General features: G+C 48.6%; 1 protein-coding gene across 1 annotated transcript in view; it reads left to right on the top strand.

The window, feature by feature from the left end:
- Positions 1-1,101: 1,101 nt before the first annotated feature.
- Positions 1,102-17,851, top strand: part of FBP2 (fructose-bisphosphatase 2) — a 46,700-nt gene continuing 29,950 nt past the window's right edge. The window contains exons 1-3 of the mRNA XM_031934135.1: positions 1,102-3,550; positions 8,724-8,886; positions 11,406-11,498. Of these exons, the coding sequence (XP_031789995.1) occupies positions 3,381-3,550; positions 8,724-8,886; positions 11,406-11,498 (426 nt within the window). The 5' untranslated portion in view covers positions 1,102-3,380. The remainder of the gene's footprint in view (positions 3,551-8,723; positions 8,887-11,405; positions 11,499-17,851) is intronic.

A 17,851-nucleotide genomic window follows, 5' to 3' on the forward strand; every position in this document is an offset into this window, starting at 1 on the left:
GCTCACCCCAACCTCCGCCTCCCAGGTTCAAGTGATCCTCCCACCTCAGCCTCCTGAGTAGCTGGGACCACAGTTGCACGCCACCGCACCGGCTAATTTTTCTATTTTTTATAGAGATGGGGTTTCGCCATGTTGGCCAGGCTGGTCTTGAAGTCTTGGGCTCAAGCGATCCCCGGCCTTGGCCTCCCAAAGTGCTGGGGTTACAGGCTTGAGCCACCGCGCCCGGCCGGATCTCATTTTTAAACTGAGGCATCTGAGTCCCAGGGACTGTGATTCCCGGCCCAGCCTTCTTTCCTTCGGGTACAGATTGAGCAACACTCTGGTCTGACTCAGGCAGACTTTTTTTTTTTTTTTTTTTTTTTGAGACGGAGTCTCGCTCTGCCGCCCAGGCTGGAGTGCGGTGGCCGGATCTCAGCTCACTGCAAGCTCCGCCTCCCGGGTTCCCGCCATTCTCCTGCCTCAGCCTCCAGAGTAGCTGGGACCAAGGCGCCGCCACCTCGCCTGGCTAATTCTTTTGTATTTTTAGTAGAGACGGGGTTTCACCGTGTTAGCCAGGATGGTCTCGATCTCCTGACCTCGTGATCCGCCCGTCTCGGCCTCCCAAAGTGCTGGGATTACAGGCTTGAGCCACCGCGCCCGGCCAAGACTTTCTTTTTTATTATACATAGCGACCTCTCTTGTCAGAACTCCATTCTAAGCTCCTGTCTTATTCTACATTCTAATTGTGTTAATGGGCACACGTGCATCGCCATGGGTGGTGCTCAGTCATCTGGGGGAGGAGCGTCCTAGAATGGGAGAAAGTACCACCTAAGAGAGGCCGGGCGCGGGGGCTCACACCTGTCATCCCAGCACTTTGGGAGGCCGAGACGGGCGGATCACGAGGTCAGGAGATCGAGACCATCCTGGCTAACACGGTGAAACCCCATTTCTACTAAAAATACAAAAAAAAAAAAAAAAAAAAAAAAAAAAAATTAGCGGGGCGTGGTGGCGGGTGCCTGTAGTCCCAGCTTCTCCGGAGGCTGAGGCAGGAGAATGGTGTGAACCCGGGAGGCGGAGCTTGCAGTGAGCCGAGATCACGCCACTGCACTCCAGCCTGGGAGACAGAGCAAGACTCCGTCCCCAAAAAAGAGAAAGTATCACATAAAAGAAAGAACGCTGGCCTGAGGTAGCTCTGGGCTGAGATTCTAGCTAGTAGCTGTGTTATCCTTAGGAAGGCCTAGTTTCCTCATCTGTAGAAATAGCACTACTGGATCAAATAATTGGGTGGATTAATGTGTGCCACACACTGAGATAGAGGTGTCATCTCTCTCCATCTGTCCATTCACCTCAGTGTTGAAAGTTGAAATAGATTGAATGAAAATCACAAAAAGGGTATGGGATCCTGTATTTGTTCTATTAAGAGGTGGCATAATCCTTGGCAAATAAAGATGGACCCCGCCCCCTGTCCCCCGAAAAGAATTAGAACACGGTCACATAGCAGTTCTTCTTCTGGGGTTGTGTCTGACTGAAGCACCTGCCCAAATATAAGGATGTTTGTTGCATTACTATTTGAAGAGCAAACTTATCTAAATTATCTGAATGTCCACACGCTGGAATGAAGCAAGCCTCTGTGTGCTGACTTGGACATCTTCCCATAATATTTGCTTTCTGGAACTAAAAAAATATATAAATAACATATCTATATTTGGGATCTTAAACCTGCATAGTAAGAACTGCTGGTGGATCTTAGTTTTATCTGAAAGTTTCCACATAAGTTGTGAGCACCAATGCCCATCTCAACCACTTGGTTGCCCTCCTCAACCAGTTTGGCTGATCCAATGCCAGTGCCCAGCTCCTGCTGCAGGCATCACCACGCGACCCTGATCTGGCCGACCCTGTGCGCAGGGAAGTCTACCGGGGTGGGAGGACGGCTTCCGGGAAAATTGTTCTTTCCTAATGAAAGGGAACTGATGCGGTTGGAGCGGCCCTTGCTCCCCATCTTCAACGGGGGCCAGGTGTTCAGAACGGCAGTGACATTTTGTGCCCACAGGATGCCAAGCAAGGGGCACAATCCAGCAGACCAAGGATGACAGAGACGAGACAGAGAGGGGCCCCAGCAGAACCACGAACAGCCGAATGAACGAATGGCAGCCGCCACCTCCTAGTGCACTCGTGGCCTGTGAGGAAATAAACCCCCACGTGTAAATTGCTCCAGGTGCTCTATTACCTGCAGCTGAACACATTCTAACTGACATAACTGTCAGGGGGAGAAACCTTCAGAGAAATGTGCATGTTCTACTGTTTCGTCAAATGAGATTATGTACGATTGCACAATAGTTGTGTGCACGTTGAAAGGCTGGAAGGGCGATAACAGGTAACAAAGTACTGAGCACCTACTATACCAGGCACATCTCATTGCAGCCACTCTGTAAGGTGGATGCTTCATGTCTCAACTCATTTAAGAGTGAGACCACTGAGGTTCCAAGGGGTTTCATAACTTTCCCAAATCGTGCAACCAACAGACAGCTAGCTTGGGACTCAGAGCCAGGCCTGGCCGGCCCTGGAGAAAGTGCTTCCACCGCCATATGCACCCGGCCAGGGCCCACTGGCTGCTCAGACCCACCAGCCCTAGGAGCAGTGATTTCTGGAGAGTGGCGTGGGAGGATGGGCTGGTGGTGAGGAGGTTTTTCTTTATCCACTTCTTTAGTGTTTTCTTTATAATAAGCAATTTTTGTTACAAAAGTGGACATCCAGAGATACTGACAAAATAACACTGGTGCCAGGAACTGTGCTAGGAATAGAATAGTTTTCTTCCAGATCTGGATCTCTGCTGTGGATATCCACCGGTCATACATGCTTATTGGAAATAAAAAGCATCCTTTCCAAACTTATTCCAAACCCTGGCTAAAGGGATTCTGGGGTTGCCATTACGTTACTATGTGACCTATGTCCCAGATAAGGAACCTGCCAATCTGCCACCTCTGCCCTCGGGAGAGCCAGGCTCTGCAGTCACCATATGTGAATAATCCTTTGGAGCCTGGAATAAGAGGGTTTTATGCGTCATTTTCTTATCAACGGGGTTTCTCACCTCCCACCTGTGCCTGAATGGCGGCTTCTTGGTGTCCTGAAAGGGGGTGTTCAGCAGGAGAAGCAGCTCCTTGTCTCTACGCTATTTACAGACTGCTGCGGCTCCCTGGCAGCTGCCACAGTCCCCGAGGCCAGAGGGAGTTCCTTGAGGGCCCCAGCAGTTGTCTGAGTCATGTGTTTTGGGCCCTGTTCCTTAGAGGTCCTGGCAGGACCAGCACAGATTTCTTACCAGCTTCCACACTGCGGAGCCGCAGCCCTCAGAGGTAAGCAAGGTTTCCTGCCGGCAGAAAAGGATTTGTAGCCTTCCAGCCACAATGACGGACAGAAGCCCCTTCGAAACCGACATGCTCACCCTGACCCGCTACGTTATGGAAAAGGGGCGTCAGGCCAAAGGGACCGGGGAGCTCACCCAGCTGCTGAACTCCATGCTGACAGCCATCAAAGCCATCTCCTCGGCCGTGCGCAAGGCCGGCCTGGCCCACCTGTGAGTCCGGGGGAGCAGGCACGGGGCCCAGGCAGGGGTGTGGGAGGCAGGAAACTGGGTCCGAAGCTTATTGGCCTGTGTGCCCTAGACGGGAGCTGCATTTCCAGTTCCTAGCATGAGTGCTTTGATAACGGGCCTTTGACTTGTTTTGAGAAGGGAACGAAAACATGCTATGAAGAAATATACATATAATTTTTCCAGTTATCATAATGATACCAAGTGCAGTGGCTTGTTGCATTAAAGTATGTATCGTGTTATCATGACTTGTATTTGCACAGAGAGAGCCTCACCGGCACAAAGAAGTAGAGGGATGACCTGAAACATCTCTTTACGTCTTTCGCAGACATGAGCGTTTTCTTGTGATAAGCTTTGCTTAACGTTAGGAGCTGGAAATTATTCGCGACACCGGAAGCTTGGTAGAGCCCCTTCCTGCATCTGCTCTCTCATCACCTAAAGGAGTGTTTTGTTTCTTCTCTGTGACTCTTTATCTTCACCTCCACTTGGTGTGCAGGAAGCTGGGAGGCGCTGGTCCTGGGGGGGTAGTGCAGAGGCTTCTTCCACAGGGTTCGCTTTGATGCTTTATCCAAGCACGGATGAGGCCAAGCTCACATTACACTGCTGATGGTCACAGCCCAGTGTCCAGTTTAAGTCTGATAAAAAGAACCCGGCGGCTGGGCGCGGTGGCTCATGACTGTAATCCTGGCACTTTGGGAGGCCGAAGCGGGTGGATAATGAGGTCAAGAGATCGAGACCATCCTGGCCAACATGGTGAAACCCTGTCTCTACTAAAAATACAAAGGTTAGCTGGGTGTGGTGGCAGTGCCTATAATCCCAGCAACTCGGGAGGCTGAGGCAGGAGAATCGCTTGAACCTGGGAGATGGAGGTTGCAGTGAGCCGAGATTGCACCACTGCCCTCCAGCCTGGGTGACAGGACGAGACTCTGTCTCAAAACGTACAAACAAACAAAAAACCCAGCTTTCTTTGGGCTTCCCTTGTACTAATTCCAGGGGAGGTCCTCTCAGGAGCTGAAGGAACACATATTTTGGGGACAAAAGAGACTAAAAATGAAGAGCTAACAAAGTCCAATCGTTTAAAATATTTATTCTGAACAATTAAGTGCTTTTAACACAAAAAGCGATAGCATTACATGACAAGATGTAATTATCATTTGATCACCACAGACTGTGTTTATTTAGGGGTGGGGACCCAGTAGCAGGACCCAGGTTAATGACGCCTTATCCTCATGTTTTTCCTGTGTGTGATGCTTCAGCTCTGTTTTTACCTCATGTGGCAGTGACAGCCACGCTCTGCATTGAAGCGCCTTCCAGAATGTGAGGGCAGCGGCACCCTGTCCTGCTCCTGTGGGTGAGAGCCCTGCTGATTGGTGGTAGACAGGGACTTGGCCTCTCCCTGTGTGGAGCCTGCTGTCCTCAGCCCAGCTGCCTGAGCCCATCTCAGGGCGATTCACCCACACGAATCGGGCTCCTCCTCTGTGCAGGGCTCCTGGCTACGCAGTGGCTGCCGTGGTAGGGGTCTTGCTTATCTGCTGCAAAACTGACTTTATGGCAGCTGAGCAAGGAGACAAAGTGGTCCTAGGAACTGGATAATCGAGGTGCTTATTAACTTGGCGTTTCCCACCGTGTGATAATGGGCAGTGATTCACTCTCCCTAGGGCCTCAGACTCCCTTTGTGAAATGCAGAGGATACTAGCACCCCTAACTCTGAGGGTTGTAGCAAGTGCCTGTGATGACGACTTCAACTGTGCCAGCCCCGTAATACATGCACCGTGCCTGCCACTACCGCCGTTCCAAGCTCACACTAGATTTGCCTGTGCCTGAGCCGTCAGTGACCACTGGGTGGCAGGCGCAGCCAATGGAAGCCTCTGGGCGGCTGAGGCAGGGTCCTGGGGCCAGCAGGGGCCCCATATCCCAGCCGGGACCCCATATTCTGCCAACTCAGACAGCATCCTTCCCTGGCCCCTGTGTAGCAGACACCCAGGGAGGCAGCAGGGGAAGCCCAGTGACTAGAAATTATTTCGTTCTAAGAAGATACTTGGGTTATTTTTTAAAAAGACCCTGGCATTGCTTCTCAGGGAGGGAAAGGGTGGTCTTCCACCCTGCAGCAGCCAGGCTGTATGTGGCCTGTCTCACACCCCCACCACCACCCAGGCAGGGGACTGCAAGCCCCTGGCTCGTTCTGGGGAGACATTTCTAGCACAGGCTCCGTGAATGCAATTTAAAAGTTATGAGCGTCTCCTTTTCCCCTTCTCTTTCCTCTTCTCCTCATGGTGGGAACAAGAGAGGCTGGAATACCCGTCCAGAGCCTCTCCTTGACTCTCTCATGGCTATGGGGGAGCATTTCTTTAGAGACTGTCAGTGAGCTTTAGTGCCCGTCAGAACTCTGCAAGATACTGTCCTACAAGCTCGAGAGCCCCTTTCACCCATCATCTCAGGTGAAGCTATTGCCAGGAACTCACATCTCCTGGTGAGTTTCCATTCTTTCCAGGAGGAGGGGTGCTGCCCAGCACCTGGAGGGAGGGTGCCAGGGGTCGGCTGAGGGGTGGGGTTAGACGGATGAGGGAGGATTTGCAAAGCACAGGATGGAGCCTGTTTCTCAGCTGTGCCCACCGCAGGCCTGGGCCGGCTGTTCATTCTGCAGCGGCAGGTGCATCCAGATTCTGTGTCGAACAAGGGCCTGCGTTTGTGGTCCCCTGAAACACAGATTCAACCTAGTTTTGTTGCTGCTATGTTTGCTTGCTTCTGTCCTGACCAGGAGGCACAGTCTTTGGGGTGAGGCTGCTAGGAGTGTTTTCCAAGGCAGCTGACTGCTCACATTGTGGTTCCTCAGACACCAAATGATGTGCCGTGGGTGGGGGCTGGTGTTGCGGGGTGAAGTGCGGGTGCCGTTCAGGGGAGAGGGTGGGAAATGAGTTTGTTCCCGGCTTAGGGTAGATCAGTGGTTCTCAACCCTGGCTGCTTGTTAGAACCACCTGAGATTTCCTTCCACAAATAAATGACATTCACAACAGGAGGGAAGGGAAATCCCTTTCTTGCTATCCTTTCCTCGTAACTCAGTGAACAGACGTGGAGCATGTGCTGTGTGTCCGGGCACTGCAGAAACAGACAGAAGGACGGATCCTGCCCTCTGCAAGCAGGTCATGCAGCAGGAAGCTGGTCCGTGAGTGTGGTGAGCACTGAGGAGGGATGATGAGGTGTGTCTGGTGTGTGGGGCACACCTGAGAGGACCAGGGAGGTGTCCCAGAGAGGAAAAGGAGGAAGAGCAGGAAGAAAGCTGGGCAGAGAGCACTGCTGTGGTGGGAACACCATTAGGTGAGAAGGACCAGAGCCCCTTGCTGGGTGCTGGCCCAGGGACATCTGTGGCTGCTGGAACGTGAGAGGGTGGCAGGGTGGCTGAGCCTCGCTGCAGTGGTGCAGGGTGGACACATGAAGGATACGGCTTCCCTCAAAGTGGAAGAAAAAATCCTGCCACTGTGGAGCTCACAGATGATAAACAGGAGCTAGATGGTGGTCAGGGCAGAGGAGAAAATGCATCGAGTAGGACGATGGGGACCGGGGATGCTGCTCTAGATAGACGGGCAGAGAAGGCACCACTGAGACATGATCCTGGAGCCAAGGCTTAGCTGGGGTGGCTGCCGCAGGGCTCTCGAGGAGGACTGTCCCAGGTGGGGCAGCAAGGCCAGTGGGCAGTCACAAGGCAGGTGTATGCCTTGGAGGTTTCAGAGGCTGGGGCAGGCCCTGTGAGGACGAGCGAGATGGGCAGCCATGCCAACCTGGGCACAGAGATTCCATGGTGGTGCCTGACAGCCGCTTGGGGACTTGGATTTTGCCTCTGGGTGAGACTGGAGGGCACTTTAGGAGGACCCCTCCTGCTGCTGTGTTGAGAATCCTCTGAAGGGGCAAGGATGGAAGTGGGGAGAACTTTGCATATGAATACTCTAAAACCCAAAGCCTCTAGATAGATTGTTTTTTTGAGGTTCTCACTCCATCGCCCAGGCTGGAGTGCAGTGGCATGATCACAGCTCACTGCAACCTCCACCTCCCCCGGCTTAGGTGATCCTTTCATCTCAGCCTCCCAAGTAGCGGGGACTACAGGTGTGTGCCACCACGTCCAGCTACATTTTGTATTTTTTTGTAAAGACAGGGTCCCACTGTGTTTCCCAAACTGGTCTTGAAATCCTGGGCTCAAGTGACCTACATGCCTCGGCCTCCCACAGCGCTGGGATTACAGGCGTGAGCCCCCGTCCCTGACCAGCATAGAATTCTCATAATAGCATTCTTATATTGCTTGGGATGGCAGTGAAGAAAAAAATAAAATAAGTCTGCCCCCAAATTTCCTTCTCAGTTCAAGTAACACCAGGCTACCACAGGGCAATTTTAATTCGTCCAGCAGGGCGCTGTGTGAGGATAATCCACAAAGGCTTGAAATTCCAGGGGTTGGCCGGGCGTGGTGGCTCACGCCTGTAATCCCAGCACTTTGGGAGGCTGAGGCGGGCAGATTACGGGGTCAGGAGATCAAGACCAACCTGGCTAACACAGTGAAACCCCGTCTCTACTAAAAATACAGACAAAAATTAGCCGGGCGTGGTGGTGGGCGTCTGTAGTCCCAGCTACTTGGGAGGCTGAGGCAAGAGAATGGTGTGAACCCGGGAGGCGGAGCTTGCGGTGAGCAGAGTTCACGCCATTCCACTCCAGCTTGGGCGACAGAGCAAGACTCCTTCTCAAAAAATAAATAAAATAAAATAAAATAAAATAAAATAAAATAAAATAAAATAAAATAAAATAAAATAAAATAAAATAGAAATTCCAGGGCTGGAGGCCACGGCCCTTTACTTTTGGAGCCCTCAGTTATGGCGATGGGACTGATTTGATGAACCCCTCGTCTGCTCCGTCTCCCTGTGCTGAGCGTGGATTTGTGTTTTAGTGAGACTGAATCCTGGGTCATCTCACTGGGAGGCTAAGAAAATATGACGACGACTCCAAGGTGTAAGGGAAGCAAGGCTGAGAGGCATCATCGCCTTCTTCTGCACGTGTGACTTGGAGACTCCAGAGACACAGAACGAGAGGGGAGTGCACTGCTGGCGTTTTAGTGTCCCCGGCTCTTTGCTGGAGTTAAGACCCCCTAGTGACTTCATTTAGCCTTTTGTCTCCTCAGGTATGGAATTGCAGGAAGCGTGAACGTGACGGGAGATGAGGTGAAGAAACTGGACGTGCTATCCAATTCCCTGGTGATCAACATGCTCCAATCCTCCTACAGCACCTGTGTCCTGGTCTCAGAAGAGAATAAGGACGCTATCATCACCGCCAAGGAGAAGAGGGTGCGTCCTGGGGCTGCGGTGTCCCCACTGGCCAGTAGATGATGATACTGAGCCAGAAATAAGCTGCTTTGCTTTTCTTTAATTCCCAGGATTTTCCTCTATTTCTTAACATTTGTTTTCTGGAAACAAAAGATTGCATACTTCTCTAGTTGGAAGTCTTGTGCCGTCTAGTGAAAGAAGACTCCACAGTAGGACAGTGATTCGTTCAGGAAATAGTTATGAGTGATGTAGGAACCGCCTCAGTGGACGCTCGTTCGTGGCTGTTCACTTAATCAGTGACAAGTGCCACATTTTTGGGGGCTTAACCTTGTGGAGTCCAGGGAAGAGCTGTGCTATCCAGCCTCTCACTCCCCCGGCCTTCTCATCTGCACCCCACCCCCAGCCCGCACTTTGTGAGGGGTTGGTTTCAGCAGATTTCTTCGTACCTGACAAACTGTTAGACTGGTCCGGAAAAAAAACCACCAGCCTCCTGTGCTCCTGCCTCGTAGGATGTGAAGCCGGTGAATGCAGGCACGGCTGGGCAGGGTCTGCATTCACTGTGGGTTCACACACAGCTGGTTATTCAGAGAGGTTTGCTGATGGCTAAAAGGTTCAATCAATGTTCAGCTGCAATATAGTCAATAGACAAGAGGCCATTTCTTTGTGATCAGCTGGAGGAATGGAAAAGAAGATGAAGTAAAGCCAAATTTATTTAACCTCTGCTCTATGCCAGGTACTGCACAAGGCACTTTCACCCTCATCTCACGTAATTTAAGCTACATCACACCTATTACTTCCAACTTTCAGTTTCAGTTGATACGACCCTTGTTTCTCTCTCCAGTCTGATCTACCATTGTCTTCTCTGACTGGCCTGAGCCACATAGGTCTTCAGGCCAGTTCCTTTATTTATTTATTTATTTATTTATTTATTTGAGACGGAGTCTTGCTCTATTGCCCGGCTGGACAGGCTGGAGTTCAATGATGTGCTCTCAGCTCACTGTAACCTCTGCCTCCCAGGTTCAAGCAGTTCTCCTGCCTCAGCCTCCTGAGTAGCTGGGATTACAGGCATGTGCCACCATGCCCAGCTAATTTTTGTATTTTTAGTAGAGACAGGGTTTTGCCATGTTGGCCAGGCTGGTCTCGAACCCCTGACCTCAGGTGATCCACCCGCCTCAGGCTCCCAAGCTGTTGGGATTACAGGCGTGAGCCGCCACGCCGGGCCCATGCCAGCTCTTGAATACTCCAAACCTGCTGATCTCTCTGCCAAAAATTCTCATCTCTAGGATGGGTGCAGTGGCTCACACCTGCAATCCCAGGGCTTTGGGAGGCTGAGGGGGGAGGATTGCTTGAGCTGAGGAGTTTGAGACCAACCTAGGCAACATAAATAAAGATACAAAAGACAAAAATTTAACTCAGCATGGTGGTGTGCACCTGTAGTCCCAGCCATTCGGGAGGCTGAAGTGGTAGGATTGCTTGAGCCTAGGTTCTCTAGGCTGCAGCGAGCTGTGACCACACCACTGCACTCCATCCTGGGCAACAGAGTGAGACTCTGTCAAAAAAACAAGACAAAACAAAGACAAAAAAACAAAAAACAATTTTGCTCTCTAGGTCTCTGTGTGTTTCTTCATCTCTTAATTCTAGTCAGGCCTGTCATCCAATGTGACCCCCTCACGGCTCTCCAGCAGCCCCCAGCCTGCGTGGGTTTTCCTTAGGGCACGTGCCACAGTCTGCTTGTGTGTGTGCTGACCTGTGCGTTTTCTGTCTGTTCTCCTACTGGAATGTCAGTGCCAGGAAATCCAGCCCTGCTGCTGGGATCACCGCCCCCCCCGGAAACAAACCCCAGGCCTTGAACAGTTCCCAGCATGTGCTGGAAGCTCAACATGTGTCTGCTGAACGCATACATGATGAATGAATGGGCTAAACTGGATTATTTTTTGAAAATTGGATTATTATACAGATGTTGGGGAATTTCCAAGTTTAGAGATTATCCAACTTTTGTTTTCTCCTCTAGCTGAGCAAGAAAAAAAAAAAAAAAAACAGAAACAAAGCTCAAATGAAGCTAGGCCAATACTCACTGGAAAGTCAGGGAGAACTAAATTGAGTGGAGGGAGAAATGACCCTCATTTCACTGGAAGTCGCATTACCCATGTTTAATTGACCTGGGGGCTCTGGTCCCCTTCACTACGGGTCTCTCAGGACCTTGCACACAGGGGACTATAAAAAGGACCTGGGGATTTCTCTCAATGGCTGGAGCTGCCTGTGACAGCAGAGTTGGGTGGCTGTGGGGGACGTGGGTCTCTCAAGACTGCACCCACTTTATCTTCTGGTCTTTGAATCAGACAGGAGAGATGGATACAAAACCCAGAGGAGTATTTGTGTATAAGCTGGCACCGTAAGTCATGGTGTTTTTTGATAAGGATATGCCATGGTTCTCAATCTCTTTTCGATGTGGTGTACTCTGCCACGCACAGCCCTGACACAGAGCAATTGTGCTAATGGGAAGATGTGCTGACCAGTTGGTGCTTCCCTCTCTGATTTAGGGGAAATACGTGGTCTGCTTTGACCCACTGGATGGATCTTCCAATATTGACTGCCTGGCCTCCATCGGAACCATCTTTGCCATCTACAGAAAGGTGAGTAGAGAGGCTGACATTTCGCACCTCCTTCCTGTGGTGGTCTCTGGAAGATTCCTGGGCTGAGAGCTGTGTGTTTGGAGTCCTACCCTGTCTTCTCACCAATGAGAAAAGCCACTGTAGCAAACCACCAGCTTCTCTCTGCCTGGGGCTCCCATTAGAAGAACTGGAATGGCGGTTCTCCCCCTGCCTACTTTCTGGCATTCCTGGGAGGGTAACACAGAAGGACAGCTGGGATCTTGTTTTGAAAGTCGGTGCAACACAAATGTCAGACGTGGCATTAGGTTCCAGGTGGCATTCTGAATCTCTGACATCCTCTCCCCCTCTTGCCTCATCTCACCTGTCCCCAGCCACAGAGTTTTCTGCTAACACTCATTGGATTAGATTGAACTAATCTAACCTGGATGGTCCGCGGTGATCTCCCTATTTGAAATCTGAACCCTGAGTACACCTGCGATGCTGGGTGTTCACAGATCCCGGGGACAGGGGTATCTTCGGGGCCATTCTGCCTACCCCAAAACCCTAGGAACAGAGAGCTGGGTGGGTTTGTGACATCCGGCAGGACTAGAAACTTCACAATTCTGAAAACTTGTCCTTCATTCCATATAAAATGTACAACAGCAATAAAATCCACAGCAACCTTGCCAGGTGCTGTGGCTCACGCCTGTAATCCCAGAACTTTGGGAGGCCAAGGCAGGTGGATCACTTGAGGCCAGGAGGTGGAGACCAGTCTGGGAAACATGGTGAAACCCCGTCTCTACTAAACATACAAAAATTAGCCGGGTGATGGTGCACACCTGTAATTCCAGCTACTCAGGAGGCTGAGGCACAAGAATTGCTTGAACCCAGGAGGTGCAGGTTGCAGTGAGCTGAGATCATACCACTGCACTCCAGCCTGGGTGACAGAGCAAGACTCTCTCTCAGACAAACAAACAAGCAAACAATCCATAGCAACCGAAGAGAACAGTAAGCAGAGTGCCAGTGATACGGTGTGCGAGAGTCTTCTATGTATTAGGAAGTTGACTAACCCATGCTGTTACAGAGTCTTGAGGGGGGAATCTGAGTACTCAGAAATATGAGTATATAAGGCCTGTATAGTTTGGGTTATATTGTGAGAATAATCTGGTAGATATCTCATTCTCAGCCTTAATTCCTGCACAAGTGTTGCCTTGGGCTGTAGTTAGGATATCTAAAGTCACATGATTTAAAGACATTGTGGGATTAAGACAAAATACCAGTTTGCTTTTCTGTGTCTTGTGGAGCTGAGGATATGTTTGGGAGTTATTCAGGAAGAATGTACAGCATTTAGTTTTAATTATACATCATGGTCCCCACTGTCAATTATATCTGGGGTTCCTGTGGGACGTGACAACAGGTTGGCAAAATATACATATTTAACAGGCTGGGCATGGTGGCTCACGCCTGTAATCCCAGCATTTTGGGAGGCCGAGGTGGGCAGATCACCTGAGGTCAGGAGTTTGAGACCAGCCTAGCCAAAATGGTGAAACCCCATCTCTACTAAAAATACCTAAAATTAGCCGAGCACAGTGGCAGGCGCCTGTAATCCCTGCTACTCAGGAGGCTGAGACAGGAGAATTGCTTGAACCCGGGGGGCAGAGATTGCAGTGAGCTGAGATCGCGCCATTGCACTCCAGCCTGGGCAACAAGGGTGAAACTGTGTCTCAAAAAAAAAAAAAAAAAGAAGAAAAAAAATTAGCCAGGAGCAGAGCAGCGGCATGTGACTATAGTCCCAGCTACTTGGCTGAGACATGATAATTGCTTGAACCTGGAGGTGGAAGTTATAGTGAGCTGAGATTGCACCACTGCACTCCAGCCTGGGCAACAGAGCAAGACTCCCTCTCAAAACAAACTATACACACACACACACACACACACACACACACACACACACACACACATTTAACAGATTATAGGAGGAGCTATGAGTATTTATGAAGATGGTCCTGACATATGTGTATTGAATAAATACGCATGTATGACCCATGTTTATTTTGGGGTGGAGACTTAACATGCAAATGTATTCCATTTAGGCCCTGTATATCAAAGTTCTTTCTAGGACATAAAGGCACACGGTGTGTGCTTTCTGTAAACTGGCCAGACCTAGCCCATGGTTGGTGGTCGTTTATCAGGAGAGCTACTGAAATTAGTCTCTTGTCTAATTAAAGCTGTAGTCTTGGCTGGTGGAACAAGAGGCTGGGGGCGAGTTAGTCAGCTGATCTGAAGGCCAGCGCTTGTTTGGCTGCTGGAGAAAAAGAAAAACCTATGGCAGTTAAGACACGGCTTCCTCTTCAAGTGCGGGAGTGAGTGACTAACCCTTGCCTGGCCTGGCCTTAGGTCTCATTTCTAATTGGGTATTTTACTGTGACATGGAGTCTATTTTGTCCATCTTAGGGTTTTCAGTTGTGCCTAATTCCAAAAAGTGGGGGAAGGTACAGGGAGGCGTGTCTGAGCCTGCTTCCTGCCGCGGCCTGAAGTAGTTTTTCAGTTTATCTGGGGATTTCCTTCAGCCAGGAGGCAGGTCCATTCCGTCTGTTGAGAGGCTTAGGATTTTATTTTAGTTGATATTCTCTTTTTTGTCAAGGTATTCCAGGGGCAGTATTGATGGCCGAGCTTTTATTCTGTCCCATATGGATGCTGGGGTGGTGTGGTTACCTTCCCTGGGTCCATCATGTTCCTCGATGGCCCAGGGACTTAGAGTTAAGACAGTGAAAGCCAGTTAAATGTTCCAGGCCAGATGGGAGTGGAGGTGGGCAGGCACTCATTAACCTTAAAACCCCTTTTAAGCAATGTAAAAGCCAAAAACCCAAAGCCAAAAGGCAAAGTTCCAAAATTGACTTATCTACAAATCTATACATTGAGCTACTGTGAGCTTGGCTAGTAGCACTTACCTGCACAAAATGCAAGCATTTTGTTCAGCTGTTGAAGCCTCTTTGTGTCCGTCCTGGATTTGGAGGCTCTGAATTAATTTGATCCCACGAGACTGGCCCTTACTATCTCAGATGCTCACTTCTTCCATGATAGTCCTTAGTCCTGGAGGATTGAATAGTTTCAGTTCTGGAGGTAAAACAAAATATAAAGAATTAGTAATGTTTTAAAGCATCATAAGCCCAGCCTAGTTCTGAGAATGACAGGAAAGGAGGTTATACGTAGTTAAGCATTTTAATTATGTGGTATTAAGGCACCAAATAAATCATATTACTTTAGACAGAGGCAAAATTAATAAATTAATCTTACTGGTTTTGACTGCAAGGCTGTCTTTGTGTCTCATTTAAGCAATGTGACTTTGATTGTCACCTTTGCCTAGATCCAGAGACAAGGCTTTGGTTGGCTTGAGTTTGGTATTGATACTGGCAGGAGTCGATGCCTTCTTTTTTTTTTTTTTTTTTTTTTTTTTTGAGACGGAGTCTCGCTCTGTGGCCCAGGCTGGAGTGCAGTGGCCGGATCTCAGCTCACTGCAAGCTCCGCCTCCCGGGTTCACGCCATTCTCCTGCCTCAGCCTCCGGAGTAGCTGGGACTACAGGCGCCCGCCACCTCGCCCGGCTAGTTTTTTTGTATTTTTAGTAGAGACGGGGTTTCACCGGGTTAGCCAGGATGGTCTCGATCTCCTGACCTCGTGATCCGCCCGTCTCGGCCTCCCAAAGTGCTGGGATTATAGGCTTGAGCCACCGCGCCCGGCCGATGCCTTCTTTAGACGGAGTATGTGCAACCTGGAGTCAAAGCCCTGTAACTTAACTGCACAAGGATTAGTTAATAATAAGGCCTTTTTTAGGGACTAGAGGTCGTGATACTAGAGACTTTGACTTGACTGGAACCTGTAAAATGATTTTAAAACCTCGTGGTGCTTAATTTTTATAGGTTTGGTAAACCCCAGCAGAAAGTCAGAAACTGAATTTAGGATTCAATTTTGAAAACGTCAAAGATGTTAAAAGGCTCAAAACAATTGATTAAAACAGAACTGTAGGTCGCTGTTAAACAATAGTTGCTCATTTAACCGGAGTGATAATCAAAAGATTTAAAAGGCAATCCAGGCTAGGCGTGGTGGCTCTCACCTCTAATCCCATCACTTCGGGAGGCTGAGGCGGGTGGATCATTTGAGGCCAGGAGTTCAAGACCAGCCTGGCCAACATGGCTAAACACTGTCTCTGCTAAAAATACAAAAATTAGCTGGGCATGTTGGACCAGCTACTTGGGAGGCTGAGGCATGAGAATCACTTGAACCTAGAAGGCAGAGGTTGCAGTGAGCTGAGATAGCACCACTGCACTGCAGCCTGGGCAACAGAGCAAGACTCTGTCTCAGACAAACAAACAAATAAAAGGCAATACAGAAGGTTATATGGATGCACAAACCTTAATCCTTTCAGATCTCAGCTTTTCTAAGCAATTAAAACCTAATAAAGACAACATAGGAATTATTTTGATAAAATGCAAAATGTTGTTTCTTTTTTTTTTTTTTTTTGTTTTTGAGACAGAGTCTCGCTCTGTCGCCCAGGCTGGAGTGCAGTGGCGCTATCTCGGCTCACTGCAAGCTCTGCCTCCCGGGTTTACGCCATTCTCCCGCCTCAGCCTCCCGAGTAGCTGGGACTACAGGCGCCCGCCACCTCGCCCAGCTAGATTTTTGTATTTTTTTTTAGTAGAGACGGGGTTTCACCGTGTTAGCCAGGATGGTCTTGATCTCTTGACCTCATGATCCACCCGTCTCGGCCTCCCAAAGTGCTGGGATTACAGGCTTGAGCCACCGTGCCCGGCCAAAATGTTGTTTCTTAAGCCAATTACCAGACAGGGAAAGAAAAACCTGCAGTGTAGCTGCTTCTCCTTAGGGGAAACCTATTTGGATAACCTGGAAGTCAAACCTGGAGTGTATCAGGGAAACCTGGAGTGTATCATCAGGGAAACCTGGAGTGTAAACCTGGAGTGTATCAGGGAAACCTGGAGTGTATCAGGGAAATACATAATTCTTAGCAACCGCATGAGAAGCTTTCTAATTATGTTGACAGATTTAGACACATCAAGGAAAGTACAGAATCAGGTAATAATGCAGGAAAACATTGCTTTTCTAGATCTTTAAGATAAAACATTTTAGTGCCAGGCCATAATAATAAAATTGGAGGAAAAAGGTCACAAGAGTTGAGGAAAAAGCTGAATGACAGAGTTATCCTCTCAGGCCTTCTCAAGGGGAGAAAAAGCTGAAAGCAGCAAGACACAGCAAAGCCAAACTTCCGAGATATGAATCTGAGAAGTTTTTTTTTTTTTGGAGACAGAGTCTCGCTCTGTCTCCCAGGCTGGAGTGCAGTGGCCGGATCTCGGCTCACTGCAAGCTCCGCCTCCTGTTCATGCCATTCTCCTGCCTCAGCCTCCCGAGTAGCTGGGACTACAGGCGCCCACCACCTCGCCCGGCTAATTTTTTTTTTTTATATTCTTAGTAGAGACGGCATTTCACTGTGTTAGCCAGGATGGTCTCGATCTCCTGACCTCGTGATCTGCCCACCTCGGCCTCCCAAAGTGCTGGGATTACAGGCGTGAGCCACCACGCATGGCCTATAAAATTATTTTTAAAAAAGGATACAATTTATAGAATTATATAGTCATTAGAATTATTATTTCTACTAACTTTAAATTTTAGTGGAAATTTAGTAAGAAGTCCTGAACTGTTTGTCAGATGTTTATAGATGAAGTCATTTCACAATTTTAGAACCATATTTTCCTATATTTTGTTGTAAATTATTCCCATAAATTTATTATAATTCTTTAAAAATTGGAAATGCCCAGACATTCAATAAGCATTTATTATTTAATTTGAAGTAATTTAAAGATTTTAAATTATAGAAAAAATCCACTTACAAACATATATTTACATATATTTCATTTATGGGTATTTAATTTTTTAATCTTTAAGTTTATCTAGATTCTTTTTGAAAATGGGTATTATACAAAGTTAGTCATTATTTAAAGTTATTTCCCTGTTAACCATTTTTAAAGTCCGAATATTAGGTGAACACCCAAGTAAGAACCTCAAAGTAAAGCCATGGGCATTTGCCAGTAACTGGAGGATTCAGTTGCTTTCATTGAACTAACAATCCTAACTTATTCTTATTTGTCAAAAGAATTACACAAAGATTGCTCTGTGTTTGGTTGGGTTATAGTCTTCCAATCTTTGTGCCAAACCCTGACACTTCAAACTTTTAACAGAGGCAAATATAAAATTCATTTGCTTAGATACAAATGTATGCTGATGACTCTGAAGGCATTTTTGTTTTTATTTTACAAATAATTTTGAAGCCAGTTTCATTTATCAAAGATTCATGCGAACTTGGAAAGCATTTGAACTTAATGTA

Source organism: Piliocolobus tephrosceles, chromosome 14 (assembly GCF_002776525.5).
Source record: "Piliocolobus tephrosceles isolate RC106 chromosome 14, ASM277652v3, whole genome shotgun sequence".
NCBI classification, from domain to species: Eukaryota; Metazoa; Chordata; class Mammalia; order Primates; family Cercopithecidae; genus Piliocolobus; species Piliocolobus tephrosceles.